The sequence below is a fragment of the Heteronotia binoei genome, chromosome 1 (genome assembly GCF_032191835.1).
Source record: "Heteronotia binoei isolate CCM8104 ecotype False Entrance Well chromosome 1, APGP_CSIRO_Hbin_v1, whole genome shotgun sequence".
NCBI classification, from domain to species: Eukaryota; Metazoa; Chordata; class Lepidosauria; order Squamata; family Gekkonidae; genus Heteronotia; species Heteronotia binoei.
The window spans coordinates 92,436,840-92,454,303 of record NC_083223.1 but is presented as its reverse complement, the minus strand read 5'-3'; the positions used below and the strand labels follow the sequence as shown (position 1 = coordinate 92,454,303).

General features: G+C 44.3%; 1 protein-coding gene across 2 annotated transcripts in view; it reads left to right on the top strand.

Moving 5' to 3' along the window:
• ASCC3 (activating signal cointegrator 1 complex subunit 3) overlaps window positions 1–17,464 on the top strand; it is a 407,532-nt gene that overhangs the window by 31,673 nt on the left and 358,395 nt on the right. For both annotated transcript variants that reach the window (XM_060237502.1, XM_060237501.1), the window contains exons 5-7: window positions 6,978–7,095; window positions 10,500–10,707; window positions 16,173–16,314. In XM_060237502.1, coding sequence (XP_060093485.1) covers window positions 6,978–7,095; window positions 10,500–10,707; window positions 16,173–16,314 — 468 coding nt within the window. The remainder of the gene's footprint in view (window positions 1–6,977; window positions 7,096–10,499; window positions 10,708–16,172; window positions 16,315–17,464) is intronic.

Below are 17,464 nucleotides of genomic sequence, written 5' to 3'. Positions count from 1 at the left end.
AAGCCAGTCAGAACAAGGAATTCATAAAAGAACACTTACCAGTTAAATTAGGTATACCATATGCCCAGGAAATGTTTTAACCCTTTGTGGTGCTAATCTCATCAGAAATGTAGATCAGAAATTGTAGAACAGTTTAGAATTGTAGATCAGAGGTGGGCAGAAGTTCATTTAGGAGTGACCAGTAATTTTCCAAGCAATTAAAAGTCACTTTCTGCCTCTCCTCCATTGCTGCTATAATCACTTTCTTTTCCTTCCTTTGAAAGCTACCACAACAGCTTCTTTCTCCCTTTCTCATGCTCTGGAGATGGGAAATGACAGCACCAGCACAATTTCCCATCTGCCTCTCCTCCGTTACATATGTGCACCCATACACCCTTGCTCTGAGTGGAAAAGAAATGTGGAGAGGAAGACTCATTGTTGTATCAATACTGCTATTTGCTTATTCTAGGGAAAACATAGAAATAGCTGTATATTTTTCCTCTATGACCCAGTTTACAATTTGAGGTGGTCAGAGTTGGGTTTGCTTTGGGGAAATAGCTGAGGAAAGGTTTCCCCAAGAACAATATAGACTTGCTCTGAAATGCCATACTTTCGTTCAAGCTGCCATTTTGGGACTGGCTCCCATCATTTTTTATCTGGTAGCTCCCAAGGCTCTTGGAAAAAAAATAAGTTGTTCTCAGAAACATGAAATTTCCTTTCCCTAGATATTAATATTGTTCTGCATTGCAGGTCACCTTAGTCAGTCTGCAAAGGGTTTGAGATTCAGCTTTGCTAAACTGATCCACTAAATAAAATAAAAGACATTCTCTGTCAAAACTTAGTCTCACATGGAAGTTTCTTGTAAGCTAGAGCGGTATTGATTTAGGCTTAAAGAAAACTTGTAGAAATCAGGTAGGCAAGAGTCTGATGAAACGAGTAAAGTGTATACATGGATGAGGGGAATGGAACCATTCTTATACATGCTACTAAGTACCCTGCAGCCCTTCCCCACTAGTGCTTTTCTTCAGGTGGGCTCACTTTCAGGAGGACTGCAAGGAAAAAAAATAAATGAGACACAGCAGTCTGTATAATCACTTGAAGGAGGGAAGATTCTCCACCTATTAATCCCTTTTGCTTATTAAAAATGAATTTCCCCTGCTTACTGTATAGTTGGAGAAGATCCATATTTGATCTAAGTGATATGTCCCTGAGTATTACATTGCAGAAGTTGGGCAGAAGCTAGCTGTGATGCAATCGCAGCAGCAACCCCAAAAAAGTAAGTAAGAGGGAGTCAGTTGCTCGGGCTGGATGGGAGCCCTCCAGGAGATGGATACATCCCACGGGCTACATGTTTGACACCCCTGTTCTAAGGTCACCCATAGAATCAAGGAGTTCTGTGCCTCTGACTTTCACTCTGGAATTATTGATAGGGTTCTTGTCAGTTCCATATAAACATAGCATTTTAGGCAGTTTTAATATTATTACTTGATTTTTTTTATATATTTGGGAAATAAATCCAACTGCATGCCCAAACTGTGAGCTTGCTTTTTTCAGGTGAAGTGCACCCCTCCTCCACAACTCCTCTTTTGCTTTTTCAGGTTATTAGATCTCATCAATCACTTTACCTTTGTGACTTCTACCAATACACCTGACATAAGTTGCTTTCATACGGGTTCTTTAACCCACTTTGGCTTCTGAAAGATTTTTAACAAATGTTTATGCTTCTTAAAGATGAGTTGCAGCCCTCCTGCAGTCAGTGAAGACTTCATTAAGATTTTCCAAAACCTGGTTTGATCCAGTGTTTTTGTTGTTCTTTATTCTTTAGATGTTTGAAATCTTTTTTTTAAAAAAAATCTGTTTCCCTTCAGAAGTGAAAGTGAGTTTAAAGTGCCTGTGTGAAAAGACCTAAGTTGTTAGGGAGAAATAGAATGGGGTGTCATTTACATATTGATGGCACCTCACTCCAGGCTCCTAGTGGCTTTGTGCAGGTGTTAAACAGCATGGGTTACAGAGCTGAGCTGTGTCAGACCCTGTAGCATAAATGCTAGGATGCTGCACAGCTATCTTCCAGCACCCTCTTTTGAAAAAAAATCATGGCTTGTAAGGAATAGAAACACTGAAAAATAGTGCCCCCTCCCTGCTCCCAACTTTGCCAGTCTTTCTAGAAGGATATCATGGTTGATGGTATTAAAGGGTGCCAAGAATTTCAGGAGAATTAACAGAATGTGGACAATAATTATTTAAGTAATAATTAAGCAGTTGTGAGAAGGTGTGTGGTGGTGCCTTGAGAAGAACAGGGAGAAGAATGTTTTAGAGTTGTTAATGCTTATATTTGTCTAATTTAACTTTTAAAGATAAATCTACTTTAATCTGTTCAGCCTCTGGAACTGATATAAAAATAACACCAATTGGCCTTTTCTAGTAAAGAAGTATCTAGATAGGAATGCATCTTTTAATTTTAGTGTAAAATATGTCTTGTTTTAATATGTCTTGTATATTTCCTTTACAAGGAAATAAAAAGGTACCCGATTTTCATGGCTCTTTGCATTACAGGACACAAAATATATGAGAATATCTTGCATGTGTCATTGTTTACAGTAGCAGAAAGATTGGCTTTTAATTGTCACAGACCAGATGCTTCCAAATCTTACTCTTCAGCCTACCCGTGCTCCTTGCTGGCATGCTGCTCTCCAACAACATCCAGGGCTTAGTTTCTCAATATTAGCTGCTGTCCTTTCTCTCTCTGTAGATGAGTCTGCATCCAAGACCCCCAGATGCCTTCCAGCTGCTGCTTTTCTTCCTGGTTGAAACAAAACCAAAGATTCTCAGAGCACTCAGATCACAGCTGCTTTCTGTCCAACTGTTGATCCGACTATATAATCAATTAGTTCCTTTTGAGTTGTGGGAGTTATGAGGAAATTGTGATTAATAATGAATTTTTATTTAAAAGTGTGGGGTTTTTTTAAAAAAAAATGCTTTGCCCATACTTGAAATTTGTTGATGTAGAAGAAAACTTCAAGTAGTAACCTAATGAAGGTGGAATGGATATAGATTTGACTTTGTTAGCTTTTACTTAAGGAACACAGGTAAATGGCGTGTACAATTAAGTCTAGCTGTAAATTTTTAAGCTACCACTAGTTGGAATTAAGTTATTGTCTTGTGTGGGCTGAAAGAAGGAGCTGAGCTTCTCCTTCTAGTTCCTGAATGGTCACTAGTGAAATTTTTAATGATTTATGTTTATGTATGTCTCCAGATAGATCTTATATGGAGCACTTCTCTTAAACATGTTCCTTGTTAATCAGTGTCTTGCCTGCAAAGGCCCCATCTAGGTGAAAGCTAGGGTGGCATAGATACAGCCATCCCATAACTCTCTAAGACTTCAGTTTCTGGTAACCTCTACAATTCTAACAATTGTATTCAAACAATGAATATGTAAGCACAGACTTTGTGCTAGAGAACAGCTGCTTAATCTAGGCTGAAAGCGATCAATGGAACACCCCAGCTCTGTTTGTTGTAATGTACTGCTGTCTGAAATAGCAGTCAAGAAACCTGACAAATAGGCATGCCACTGAAAAGCCTCTTGAAATGCTTTTAGGAGTTGCAGTGCTTTAAAACGTATCTTGAATGTTCAGTTAGAAATAGAGAATGTTGTGCCACATGTTGACCAGCATAGGCATCTTTTTCTGTACCTTCTCCATTGTGTAGTCTTTCCTAATTATTCTTTTCCTTTTCCTTACCTTTAGATGGTTGTGATAGGACAGACCCAGTTGTGATTTAGCTAAGTTCAGTTAGCTACTTGGAACCAAGTATGAATTCCAACTTACTGTGCTCACCATAGCCATAACAAAAACATTACTTGGAAATAAATGAAGTTTGGGCACTTCAGTGCTTTTAATAATTTGGCAGTTTGTTCAGAAATGTGTATAATTATAATCTATTGTAAATTATGATGTGCTATGAAAAGACTCATGCAACATAAAGTGTATTGTAAATGCAGTAATGTAACAATGATGCTGTTTCCCCTGGCTTCCTGGTGGGATCCACTGATGCTAATCCTATATCTGTGTGCCTTTCCCCCATCTGTTTGCTTGTGAGTGCTCCACCACCCATGCTCCCAGCTGCGTGTAACTCCCAGTGTCATTGGAAAAGGGTACGCAGGCGGTTTGAGGGCTTAGAAGCAGGAGGGGTGTAGGACATATGAGTGGGTGGAGAGAAGAAGGGAGGCATGAGCAGAGGGCCAGGTGGTAAGCAGAGGAGGCAAGGTTCCTAGTGTGCTCTCTGCCCAAGGCCTAAAACCTGGACCCAGCCTTGACAATAAGCTTATCAAACCTACATCAGGCTATAGCTGTGATGGTTAGTAATGCTGTATAGGTTACATTGTTTCCAAATGTTTGAAAGCTGATAGAGTACAGGTAGATTACCGTATTTTTCAGACTATAAGACGCACTTCCCCCCCAAAAAAAGTGTGTGGGGGGGAAGTGTGTGCGTCTTATAGTCTGAAGGTACGTACCTTCCGGGGGGTGGGCGATCCGCTGCCTCTTCCTCCGATCCGGCACTTCCCCACGCCTGCCTGCCTGGCTCCATTTTCTTCAGGCAAGCGCTGGGATCGCTCCACGTGGCCCCAGCGCTTTGCAAGCGCCGGCTGCGGAGGGGGCAGCGTGCTTCCTACTTGCCTGTGTCCCTGCCTTCAGCTGTGATGTTTAAAGCAAGCGCTGGGATCGCTCCCTCCCCCTCCGATCCCAGCGCTTGCTTTAAACATCACAGCTGAAGGCAGGAGCACAGGCAAGTAGGAAGCACCCGCCCCCTCCGCAAACGCAGCGCTTTACGAGCGTCGGCTGTGGCGAGGGCAGCGTGCTTCTTACTTCCCTGTGTGCCTGCCTTCGATGTTTAAAGCAAGCGCTGGGATTGGAGGGGGGAGGGAGCGATCCCAGCGCTTGCTTTAAACATCACAGCTGAAGGCAGGGACACAGGCAAGTAGGAAGCACGCTGCCCCCTCTGCAGCCGGCGCTTGCGAAGCGCTGGGGCCACGTGGAGCGATCCCAGTGCTTGCCTGAAGAAGATGGAGCCAGGCAAGCAGGCGCGGGGGAAGCGCTGGATCAGAGGAAGAGGCAGCGGATCGCCCCCCAGGAGAAAGGTGCGTCCTATCCTCCGGAGCGCCTTATGGTGCGAAAAATACGGTAATTCTTTTTTAAAAAATAACTAAAACAGAGACACACAAACACAAAGATATTACATTCTTCCATTATGTGTGTATATAAAATCATGCAAGGCTGATGTTGGTGTTATCAGCATGGCTCTCACAGGGTTTTAATCTGCAAGCCATGAGCCAAAACCAAGAGTCCTTTGGCTCGTCCCTTTGGACAAGCCTGGTTTAAATTATCTGCAAAAGCAGCCAAGGCAGATTCTCAGCCACAGTTCCCAGTTCCTTTCAGTCTTAATTCAGTCTTAAATAATTAAATTGAGTATTTCCAAAATTTAGAACAAAAGATTTTGTTTGAATCTATAACATTTTAATGCTTCTTCTTTATGGACATGCATGCATTTCTGAAGCCATGCTTCTATATTTTAGTCCTATTTCAAATATAATTTTTACATTCATACCAGTGTTAGAAGAACAATGAACAATCCACAGGACCCCTTTAGTTTTACAGATGTTAATATGCCATAAATGGCACATCATCTAGGTAGGCTGGTCAGGGAGCTTTGACTTCTTATGCATTATAATTCACAATTAAAAAATCTAGATCACGAAACTGCTGTAGAAGGAGGCTGTAGGGTTTTGATGGTCAGTTGTTTCCCCACTGCCCTCTCACTGTTCTAAGCTGCTGTTCTCTTGCTTCCTCAGAGCCTGCAGCCATGCTGGAGGAAATATCCCTCTGCTAGGAAATGAGCAGCAGAGTGGAGCCTGCAGCTACAGATATTGACCTTTACTAGTGGTGAGGCCTCCCTTGTGTTTGCCTGTAGCTTCCTCTTGGAATGTACAATTGGTAGCAAACCCTCTTTTGCCTTGCCTAATATGTTAAATGGCTCTTAGCTCACCTGTCTTTTCAGTCCAGGAGAAAAAAATCAAACTAATTTTAGTTGCCAATGACTGAGACATTGCATCTGTATTGAGTTTTACAACATGCTAGATTGACAGGCTGGTCTTTGAACCATATGTACAATTTAAATATGTGGCTGTTAGCCTATTTAGAAAATACATGAATATCATCTGGATTTACTGGAGTGGAAAATAAGAGGTTTACTGACGATGGGTATTACATCCTGTTTGAGTGGAAGTAAGCCAAGGTACTAATTTACGTAATAAATGCTATTATATTATGCTCTGTAGTGACAAAGTATTGTCATTTTTAGACATTATTGATAAACTATTTTAAACAGCTGTAGTAGTAGGTGTGTTGAAGTCAGATGAAAAGAAAGGTACTGTGATCCAGTTTTGTTGCATTTAGGGAACTCTAATTGAGAAAAACATGATATAAATTAGAAGCCTATAGCTGAGAAGAATGGGTTTTTGCTTCACCATGCTGTTTGCTGGGATATATTGGATTTGAGCAATGACTCACAAAGAAAGTGTCTCACAAGTGTATCTTTTCTGCATATAAAAAAATGATGTGAATTCAGATTATCACGTAGATTCTATTCTGGATTGGATTTTGCATATGTACAGCTAACATCTAGGCAGCACCAAGACCATGCACTGTGCATGTATGCTACTAGTTGATGCATTGAATCTGTTCCTGTAAAATTATGAATGAGCTAAACTTCATAGATGTGTGCAGAAAATCAGTATATGCTTCTTCAGGGTGTCCCCATAGGTTAACTCTGGAAGTATCCTCTGTCTTCTTGTACCTACACTGTTCTGTGATAGCCATCAACTGGAACATTCCTTAGTTTTTGGACTAGTTAACTTTTGTTAATATTGTATCTGATTGGGAGGTGTACTTGTTTATTTTATAGAGAATGCAAAGGCAGTCATGTATTCTTTTTTCTTCCTTTAGTTGTTTGAGCTGCTAGGACCTGAAGGATTTGAACTTATAGAGAGGCTCCTACAGAACAGATCTACAATTGTGGAGAGATCTTTTTCTGGGCCAAATGATAAGCTGCAGTCTCTGCAAGGTAAAAAGTTTTATAAGATTGCATGGTTATTTATTGTCATTAATAAAGCAGTTATGCGGTTAGGGAACTATGGATGAATATTCTTAATTCTCTTTTTAATAACTGATAACCATAATGTGATGACCTTTCTCACTTTCCAGAGTACTTACCACCCTCCACAACCTTTCTCACACAGATTCAGGGTTACAGGTAGGTCAGGCAGTGACACATCACTATCCATTTCACATCTTTTAAAGTGTATAAAGAGTCACGATTATTTCATGTCCCAGGTCCTCTCTCCTACTCACAGGGACCTCACCAGACAGAGTAGGGTAGCCCCCTTTTATAATTGCCCCTTAGACACTGCTATTGGGGTTGGGGCTCAAACACTATTTCATTCACACATTATCACCATTTATTCATAACCTAAAATATATATAAACAGATGTTTTCTTGTGTGTGTGTTTCCTTTCCTGAGGCAACCAGCCCACAAGGTTAAACAAAGAATTAACTTTGGTTTATGGTTTGTTTGAACATAACATTGAAGTAGATCATATAGTGGTTACCTGAAGTTTCTTTTTCAGTTGAATTTTAGAACTGTTTCCCTATTCCAGCATTTGGGATCATTTGTTATTAACTGGCCTTTTCCAGTTTGCTTTAAGCTGCTTTTCTCCTCACTTTAGTCATCTGGACTGACTCTCAACCCTCTCACTGCTGTCTTCAGCATCTGATTGGGAGGACTCACTCTCAACCCTCTTACTGTTGTCTTTAGCTCTCGGGCAGCCCAATCCAGACATATGTGGCAGGCGGCCGCTCGGGCGTGGGCAGATCTACGGCGCTGCTCGTTGGCTTCTAAAGGGGAGATGGTACACCATGCTGGGAGAGGGAAGAGGGGCCCAATAAGTGAGAGAGAACCCGTCGCCATGGTGATTCTGCTCAGGCGCATGCCATTGGTCCGCTGCCAAGGTGGGGGTGGGGGAGGCGCAGGCTCGCGCAGCACCACGGGATTGGCCAGCCCGTTGCACATGACTGGGTGAGGGGGCGGAAAGCCCGTGCCTGACAGGCTGTCAATCCCCCCACTCCCTCCCACTGTCAGAGACTCTGCCAATGGCAGGCTGGCAGCCAGGGGCACGTGCGGACAAGCAGGAAGTGCCAAGTTCAGGAGTTCCCTGTCCTAGACAGCTCCTGGAATGTGTGTCTGGGAGCGGCCAGACCAAGTCCAAAAGACACCACCAGCACCACCTGGACCCCCTCCCAGTGTTGCCCTGCTGCTGCCCCTCGCTATGTGCAAGGAACACCTCCCCTGGGGACTGCAGAACTCGGAGTGCGATCCGCTGGGCATGCATCCACTTCAGCAATCCCCCCCAAGTGCCCTGTGTGGTCACTTGGGGGGGATTCCCCAAGTCAGCAGCCCTGTGTGGTCGGGTAGGCTATCAGCCCGGGCAGGCTGAGGGGCGGCACCCCCCTTCCCTGTCCAGCCACGTGGAGGGCAGTGTGGCAGCTCATAGCCCATTCCCCGCCCCCAAGAACCAAGTCTGCCCACCCTCCCAGGCACTCCCTCGGAGAGGCCACTGACAGAGGGGAGGGTTGCCCCGGGAATGTGCAGCATATGCCAAGCAGGAGAGACAACAGAGGGCGCAGCGCAGACTTTATTTTTCTGGAACAGAGTGCAGCAGTTTCCCTGGTGCGCGCTGGGCAGTCTCGCCGTGGGCGGGGCTCCGCTCCGAGCGGCGGGCAGAAGCAGCTGAGGGAGGGGGGCAGTGGAGCGACACACGTGGAAGCCTCTGTGTTGGAGTCCCACCTGCAAATCGGAGACAGAGATCCAGAGCACCTGCAGGGGCAGCGGCTGGAAGAGCAGGCTGTGTTTCAGCCGGGTGCTCTCTTAAAGGGACAGTCTCTGACCCACCTCCCTGCAATGGGGCAGCTGCCACGCACACATGCCCCATACCCCACCAGGGGTTGGGAACGCAGCAGAGGGCAGACCAAGGGAAGGGAGCAGGCGGCAGCACAGGGGAGCGAGGTCAGCAGATGCCCCCTGCCGGAGCCCACTACCTGGTTCAAGTGCCAGAGACGCTCGCACACTGAGCGGTCGAGAGCGAGGGGAGGTGGGGGGGACAGTGGAACTTACCCAGCCATGGGCGACAGTCCTCGCACGCAGAACCTCCAGGTGCCCGGAACCTGTGGAGACCTGGAAACAAGAGCAGTTAGCCCTAGGGGATAGACCTCTGTCTCCCCCTCGCAAGTCACAGATTCTGTCAAAGCAGCCGCGAGGTGCAAAACCCGTCACCAGTGTGCCTGCCTGTCCCTCATTCTAAATCTGTATGGCCGGGAGCTCGCTGGCAGAATTTCTCGCCACGCGCTCCTACCCTAACAACTAAGTTGTGCGAGGCCAGATCAGAAGTATTTCTAGGACGGAGGAGACTGCAATTGGGTGCTTGGGAGGGGGCTCGTCAGCCCGAGGCGCGAGGGGATTGGCGAGGCCACTCCCTAAGGTTTCTGAGCTTCCGCAGCAGCAGAAGCGACCTTTGTTTTTGGTTTCAACAAATGCCTATGGAGCACACTGCCGTTTTTGCAGGCGTAGAGTTGTGCCTCTCGGGGGGGGGGTGTCATGGGCCAAACTGCTCAGGAAGCCACCTAAGCCTGGCCACGTCCCCAATTCCACCCTCTCCTCTGCCTGAACGCCGTGCTCTGCCTCACTTCCGGCCATGCTCAAGCGCAACCCTCAGGCACCGCTGCCCTTGGACAGAGCGGCGCTCGGGCCACCCCCCGCCCATGGAACTCCCCTCTGCTGTGGCGGCGCCAGTCGTACGTCGGTGCAAACCCTTCCTGTGCCCACGTAGCTGCTCGTCTGCTCCCAAAAGACTTTCTGTCCCCCCACCTCTGGATTGCGCTCTTAACTGCTGTTTTCAACTGTCCTTCTTACTAACATTTTGTCAGCTCCCATTGGTTGCTCTTAGGGAGTGTTGGAACCTAACCTCTCCATAACATGTTAAGTATACCGATGAAAATTCACATGAATTGATTGGAGTCAACATTTTTCCTATTAATCTTTTTGATAATCTGAATTAAACCAGCAAACCAAACAAATAGGGAGGTGGCTGAATAAGCCTGTCCCTGCCTCCTGACTTGAGTATTTCATGGACAGACTCCCATCCAAGTACTAAGCCACCTGCTTAAGCTTCCGAGATCTGATGAAATCGGGCTTGCCTAGGGTTTCCAGATCCAGAAAACTGAGGGTTTCTGTTTGCATTGCTGTAGCAAATTACTTAAGGATGTTTTAACTATGTTAAGAACCACAGTTTTTACAGTCTTGAGGCTCTGCTAGAAAGATGGACTATATATGAAATATAGGTTAATAGATAACATAAGAAGCAAACTGCAGGACTTAGCACTCTACTGATAGTTCTGCTTGATTGATGTTGTAGAACAGTGCAAGAAGTTTACTGGAGAGAACACTAAACCCAATTATGGTTGTCAAGTCACAATCCAGTCTGAACAAGAGAAGCAGTTAATGAAACTCTGTCGTCGGGAAGAGAAACGAAATGCCAGGCGAGAAAAACGGGCTGGGGATGATGGAGAAATTTTTGGAGATGGTTTAATGAATTTTGATCCCAAGGAGCTACGAATGCAAAGGTAATAAATACCATCAACTGACAAATGTTTGTGCTATGCTAGCTAACTAAATGTATCAGAAACATTCATTTTCCCTTACTTCAGCTTTAGATTAGGTATTGTTGTCTTCAAGTTGTGTTTTATTACAATTACAGAATATTTTTTTTTGTATGGAAACATAAATTTCTATGATAACAAAGGAGTCATCTGCTTAATTCCAATCCAATCCAATCCAAAAACCTTTATTGGCATAGAAATAAAAAGTACAGTGTAGCAAATTTACATGGAATTTCAGCTAGAAAAACCAGTCAAACATCAAGAAGGGGAGCTAGTCTTTTGCTCCCTGATTGTTATGGCAGCCAAAAGGCACTTTGCAACTAGGCTTGTGATATGGGGACATTGGTCAGATAGTAGAAAGAAAACTAACTTCGCCTTAGGTAATCCATAAAGATTAGACAGAATAGGTTTCATTACACAGTCCCGCACTTCCCCATAAAAATCACAGTGAAGTAAGACATGGGCAATAGTTTCAAGGTGCCTTCTGTTACATGGGCAGACTCTATCCTGGTAAGGGATGTTGGCAAACCTCCCTGACAGTACTGCTGAGGGTAGAACATTGAGTCTTTCTAACATAAAGGAACGGCGTAACTGGGGGTGAAGTAATCTGGTTAAGGTAGGCAGCAGGCAATCCATGATCTGGGAAGATACCAAATGCTAAAAGGGAGCAAGTTTTATGTCCAGAAGAACAAAGGGACTGTTTCTCAATATCTAAAATCCTCTGTTTCAGGATTCTGAATGCCTGCATTTCACTTAGCATACAGAGGTTGTCCAGGGGTACACCTATGGAATGTATTTTCTTATGGATCTGACTATACCAATTGGAAATGAAGGAATCTGCTAGTATCATATGGATATAACTAGCAGGGTCTGCCCTAAAGTGTAGGCGTAGTCTCAATCAAATGGGTTCCAGTCTCTAGGCACATTGCCACATAGCTAACACAGTTGGGGGACCTCCAAATCGGCTTAATTAGATTCTTTATGGTCTAACCCACATGGGTTAGATATGCAGATGAAATTTACCACATAGTGTAAAATGTATAAAGTGTGTTCTAAACATGCTGTAATTAGCTGTTTTTCCTTCCCTCTGTAGTGTAGAATTGGATAAAAAGAGAAAATATTGAGGCATATAGTTTGGGTCCTACTTTTCTGTAGGATGGAGAGGTCTTTGTCATCTTCACCATTTTGCTGTAACCCCCCCCCCCTTGGAAAAGTCTCTACTAAAGACACAGAGCACCTTCAGGAATTGTGTAACCTGGAATAGGAGCTGTAGCAAGAAGGGGGAGGGAATCCACAGTACTTGCCTACCATTTGCATGAGCTTGCACTTTGTTTATAGAGCATTCTACATGCAAGACAGTGTGTGTGATTTTTTTTTTATTGAAATGCCCATCTGCTTCAGTTCCAGTGTCATATCCCACACTTCCTCAAGCTTTGTAGTGAAAGGAAATGCTCTCAGAATAGGAATGCAAAGAGTCTTTCCATGAGCTGTCTGTTCAGACAATTGCCTTCAACCTAGTATCTGTTATTTCTGAAGTGGAACATGTGCATGTAAAGGGAGTATGAGATAAAGTCTCTAACCTTTCAGAAATGGAGGGGAGGTGTGAAAGCCAGTAGACAGTTCAACACAAAAGTTTAGATCATAAGAAAATTCCAGAAGAGTATCTATATTAGTCTGTTGTTACATAAAAAAGAGAAGTCCAGTGGCAGTTAAAGGACTAACCTTATTTATTCTACCATGAGTTTTCATTAGCCTAACTCAAACTGGCATTATTGCTGTTGGTCTTTAAGATGCCACTGGACTTCTGCTTTATTTTGCATCATAAGAATCATGAATAGGAGCCCTGCTTATGGAAAGGATTTTCCCACCTAACATTGTTTTGTACAGTCCTTCCCCACACCACTCACAAGCTGCTTCTGGTGTCAAAGGATCTTAGAAACAGAGTGCTGAAACACAAGGGATTCATCTTGAGTGGGAAAATCAATGGAACCCAGGTTACATATAATACATAATCGCCACAGGGAACTTCAGCATGGTGCAAACTTAATTCTGAAATGGTGCAGGGGCCTGATTTGGGCTGCAAATGCAGCAGAGAGGTAGGAGGTGCTTTAGCCTCTCCCCATTTTCTGACCCATAATGATGGTGGGGGGAGGCTTTATTTGCCTCATGGGGGTGATAGGTAGGAAATCTAGGAACCCTTTTTATTTTATGATGATTTTGATTAAAGGCCTTTAACCTCATAAATTGTATATCTCTTCCACTTGAAGCTAAATTTGCCATTCTGGTAGAATTGTAAAGTGGTCATCTGAGAAACAAGATCAAGAGATGGGTCTGTTAGGGGAAAGCTAACTGCAAGATTTGGGATTCATGCCAAATAATGACTGTGAAAGATGTGTCAAAGGCAATATTTTTCTGCTTTGGTGAAATTGTAGCTCATAAATCAACCAGTCACCTTTCCCAGGGAAAGCCTGCTTAGAAAACATGAATAGGGTGCCATAAGGCCCAGCAATGCGTGACCACCACCAAAGAGGCAAGAATATGAGAAATGGGCATCTACAAACTGGTCAAGGGGGCTCAGCCCAGGGATGGTACCCTCCAGGGTAAAAGAAGACATAGAAAGAGAGAAGTAGGATATAAGAGTTTTGTGTCAGCACTGTTGTCAGGAAGAAGTAATGTTGCATAAGCTAAGGGGTGAGAGATGAGATCACTCCATGAAGATCTCTAGATATGGGCACAAACCAGGAAATGGAGGTTCATTTCATGAGGTTTGTGATGCAGAAGAACAGCCCCTCTGTGAGCTAGAGATGCCATACTTGCAGCAAGTTTCCAGCTGACTCTCCTCTACCTGCTCTCTAAGTTTGGTGAGAATTGGGGAATGCTCAGAGATGCCTCTAACTCTTTCCCTACCTGCCTGCTGCAATGTAAAAATGGTTGTGTGTGAGCAGGGGGTACATATCCATTCTCTTGTGGGCAGCCAGCACTACCTGTCAAACTTTGGAAGCCACTCTTGGTGCTTCCAGGGCTGCAGAAGTCCATCCCCCAGTTGTTTTGACTATAGATTTATCAGTGCCAGCATGTCTGCCACAGGAGCCACCAACATGAACCACATAAACCTCCATGGAAACCATGGAGATTGATGGAAAATTTGTTGCAGACATGATTGCATGACCGTCGGCTCTCAAACACAAACTGGACTATTTTCATGACGAATTTAGGTTTGTAAAGAGGTTTGTGCCCATCCCTAGTTATAAGTCCCTATGGCTTCCCCAAAGAGTGTTGATGTGCCTGCAAGACCCCGGAGAAATCAGGGTTGTGAGAAGCAGGGCAAAGATCTCCTTTGTTAAATTTCTCCCCCCACCTCTTTTTTTTGTATTTTTATGTGCATATGTTTATGTGTGCGCTCCTGAAATTCATTGCGATGTCTGGGGGTATGGAGGATGACCACTACTGGCGGTGTGGAGGATATTAAGAGAGGTGGCTTAATATCTCTGGAATACCAGAGCCAGAGATAGGGGCAGGCTTTATTAAGCCACCTCTTAATAAATCCTGCCCCTGCCTCCGGCTCTGGTATTCTAAGGTACTCCCATCCAGGTACTTGCCAGAGTCGACCCTGCTTAGCTTCCAAGAGTCTAATGAAATTGGTTTTGCCTGGGCTATCCATGGCAGGGCTGTCTTTTGCTAGACTTATCCAGTTTGGTGTTGTAGTTAAGTGCATGGACTCTTATCTGGGAGAACCAGGTTTGATTCCCCACTCCTCCACTTGCAGCTGGTGGAAAGGCCTTGGGTTAGCCATAGCTATCACAGGAGTTGTCCTTGAAAGGGCAGCTGCTGTGAGAGCCCTCTAAGCCCCACCCACCTCATAGGGTGTCTGTTGTGGGGGGAGAAGATATAGGAGATTGTAAGACGCTTTGAGACTGATTCTGAGAGAAGGATGGGGTATAAATCTGCAGTCTTCTTCTTCTTCTTCTTCATAGTTCTGCTCCTAAGTTTAGCAAACGTTGGAACATATGAGAATATATCTTGGGGAATTGGCTTTCAGTGCATTGTATTAATAAAACTACAGCTTTGCTCTGTTGAACACTGAGTTTCTGGCTTATTTCTCTCTTAATGCACCTGAAACTTGATAAAAATAATCCTCTGCTAAAAGTGTTGAGGTTTCAAAGTAAAACCTAATCACCTTTCTTTTGGTTCCTGGCACTCCTAGAAATTATTTTTTTGGGGGAGCTTTACATGCACTGAATGCTTACATGTGCAGTTCTCCCCCCCCCCCATAAGACAAATAACACCCCTGTGGGCTCTTTTGTTTTCAGAAAAAATGGTTTGTGGGGAGCAGAAGCCCCTCTTGCAATCCCATTCTGAGTTGGTCCACTACAGCATTGGTCCCCAATCTTTTTGGCCCCAGGGACCAGCCCCAGGTCCGGCCTGTCGATGATGGCCCCAGGGCTGGCAGGGTGGGGGCACCTAATTCAGCCTTCCCCCCACCCCCCGTGGTACCTCCTCTCCCCTCCCGTTTTCATCCTCCCTCCTTCGTCCCCCCCACGCAGCCTCGCCGCCTCTTAAAGGTGCTCCTTGACTCCTTTGTTTTACTGCTTCAGACCAACATGGCTGCCCACCTGGATCTATCCTCCTTCCCCTGTTTTCCTCCCCCGCCCCGTTTTCACCATTTTAAGGCCAGGGAAGGGGCCGTGAAGCACCTCCCAGGCCGATCCCCCTGCCAATCAGCTGATCAGCCAGGGAAACCGTTGCAACAGCAGCAAGTGACGCTGCCCTTGCCTCTTTGAGGTGAAAGGGGGGGGAGGCGGAGAGTTTGTGTGGAGGGGGGTGAAGGAGGGAGGAGGAAATGGGGGGGAGGATAGATCCAAGTGGGCAGCTGTATTGGTCTGAAGCAGTAGAACAAGTTTCGTTCATTCCCCCCTTCCCCCCCCCCCCGGTGCAGCCTCGCCATCTCCTAAAGTTGCAACCTGACTCCTGCTTGAGACTGCGAGGCTATGTGGGGGGGACGAAGAAGGGAGGAGGAAACGGGGGAGGAGGAGATAGTGTCGAGGCTGCACGAGGGGCGGGTTGGCGAGGCTGCATGGCTCATTTCAAACAGTCTGTGGCCTGGTCCCTGGCCCGGGGGTTGGGGACCCCTGCACTACAGCACTTCAGAATTAAGTCCTCCAGAAGACTAATGACTCCTCTATGGCTACAAGTCTTTATACATGGAAATGTAGTTTGGTCATAAGGGTCCACTTTGCATAACCAGAAGTGCCTTCTGTTTATGCAGTCACTTTTGGATCTTGCCTAGGGTTTTTTTTGTGTGTACCTGGATTCAGATGCTCTCTAGTTTTATAATATACTTTTGCTCAGTACAGAATATAACTGCATACTTTTATCAAATTTGTGTGATCTGGTCCTGTCTGTCACTGGTTTTTGATTTTTGATTACAGAGAACAAGCACTGTTGAATGCTCGCACAATGCCAGTCCTTGGCAGACAGAGAGACTCAGACTTTGAAAAAATTCATTATCCTCATGTTTATGACTCGCAAGCTGAGGCTAGAAAAACATCAGCATTTATTGGAGGAGCAAAGGTATGTTTTTTTGGTATTGGTTTTTGAATAATATATTTAGGCTAGCATGGATTTTGTTAAGGAGTATTTTCAAATACTTCTGCTGTTAAGAGGCAATAGTTTTTCTTCCCATTGATTTAACAATATTTTTTCCAGTCAGTGAATACTTTGCATGGTTCATGATGTAAGTGACAGTCATCAATCATGTATTCCAGAGAGATTTCACTAAATTCATTACCATTAGTTCCAGTGAAGTTATTTGAGGCCCTGATAGCCTATTCTGTATTCTGCTGTTTTTCCTTGAAATACTGATAATGGAACTCCTCCTAAAATTGTTGGTGGGCTTATAATTATTTTAAATTTTTTTCAGTATCTTGAATATGTTGCTGCAGTTTTAAGGTGTAGATTCAAAATAAGATTGTTCCTGAGTAGATATTGTCTGTATCTCAGATTACGGATGAGTCATTTACCAACTGAAACAATTGAAAATGCATTCATCTTTATCAGTCATCCAGCTCTTGGAATTAAAATTCTTGTCGCCTGATCCTGCATTTTGGCTTTATGATTTGCAAATATAGAAGCTGGTAGAATACAGGGAGAAAGGAATTTGAGTTAGAGTTGAAAACATACACCTGTTTACCTGTGACATGAGCTATTGCCTCATTGAGAGTTATTGTGGGAAGCTATCTTAATTTGTATCAAGAGATTATCTTTTCTCTATTTAGGAAGGTTGCCCTAATTTTAAAGTTTCATGCTGTTTAAGAACGAGGTTTGCCTCACTGGGTATAGGTACTATTGGTGAATCATTGAACCCAGGCCTCACAACTATTATCTCCTGAGCTGGTATTTTATTTCCTCAAAGGGCCAATTAGAGTTCCCATTGCCAAATCAAAATGACTGTTTTATGTTATGTCATTCTCCTGGCATCTTAGGACGTTGGGACATGGTTGTGGGATAACAACCCCCTCTTCCTCACCTTGGTGCTACATGCATGCTTTAAAGATACACTTTGGCTGAAGAATTATTCAGTACTTGAAGCAATATATTTGAAATTACTTGTTGGTCTAATGGAAGATTTCCTCTTTTTTTGCATCTTCTATCCTAGAGCCAACATGTCTCCATATGGAATTTCTAGTTCAGTGTTTTATGTCTCCAGTTTCATAATACCTGC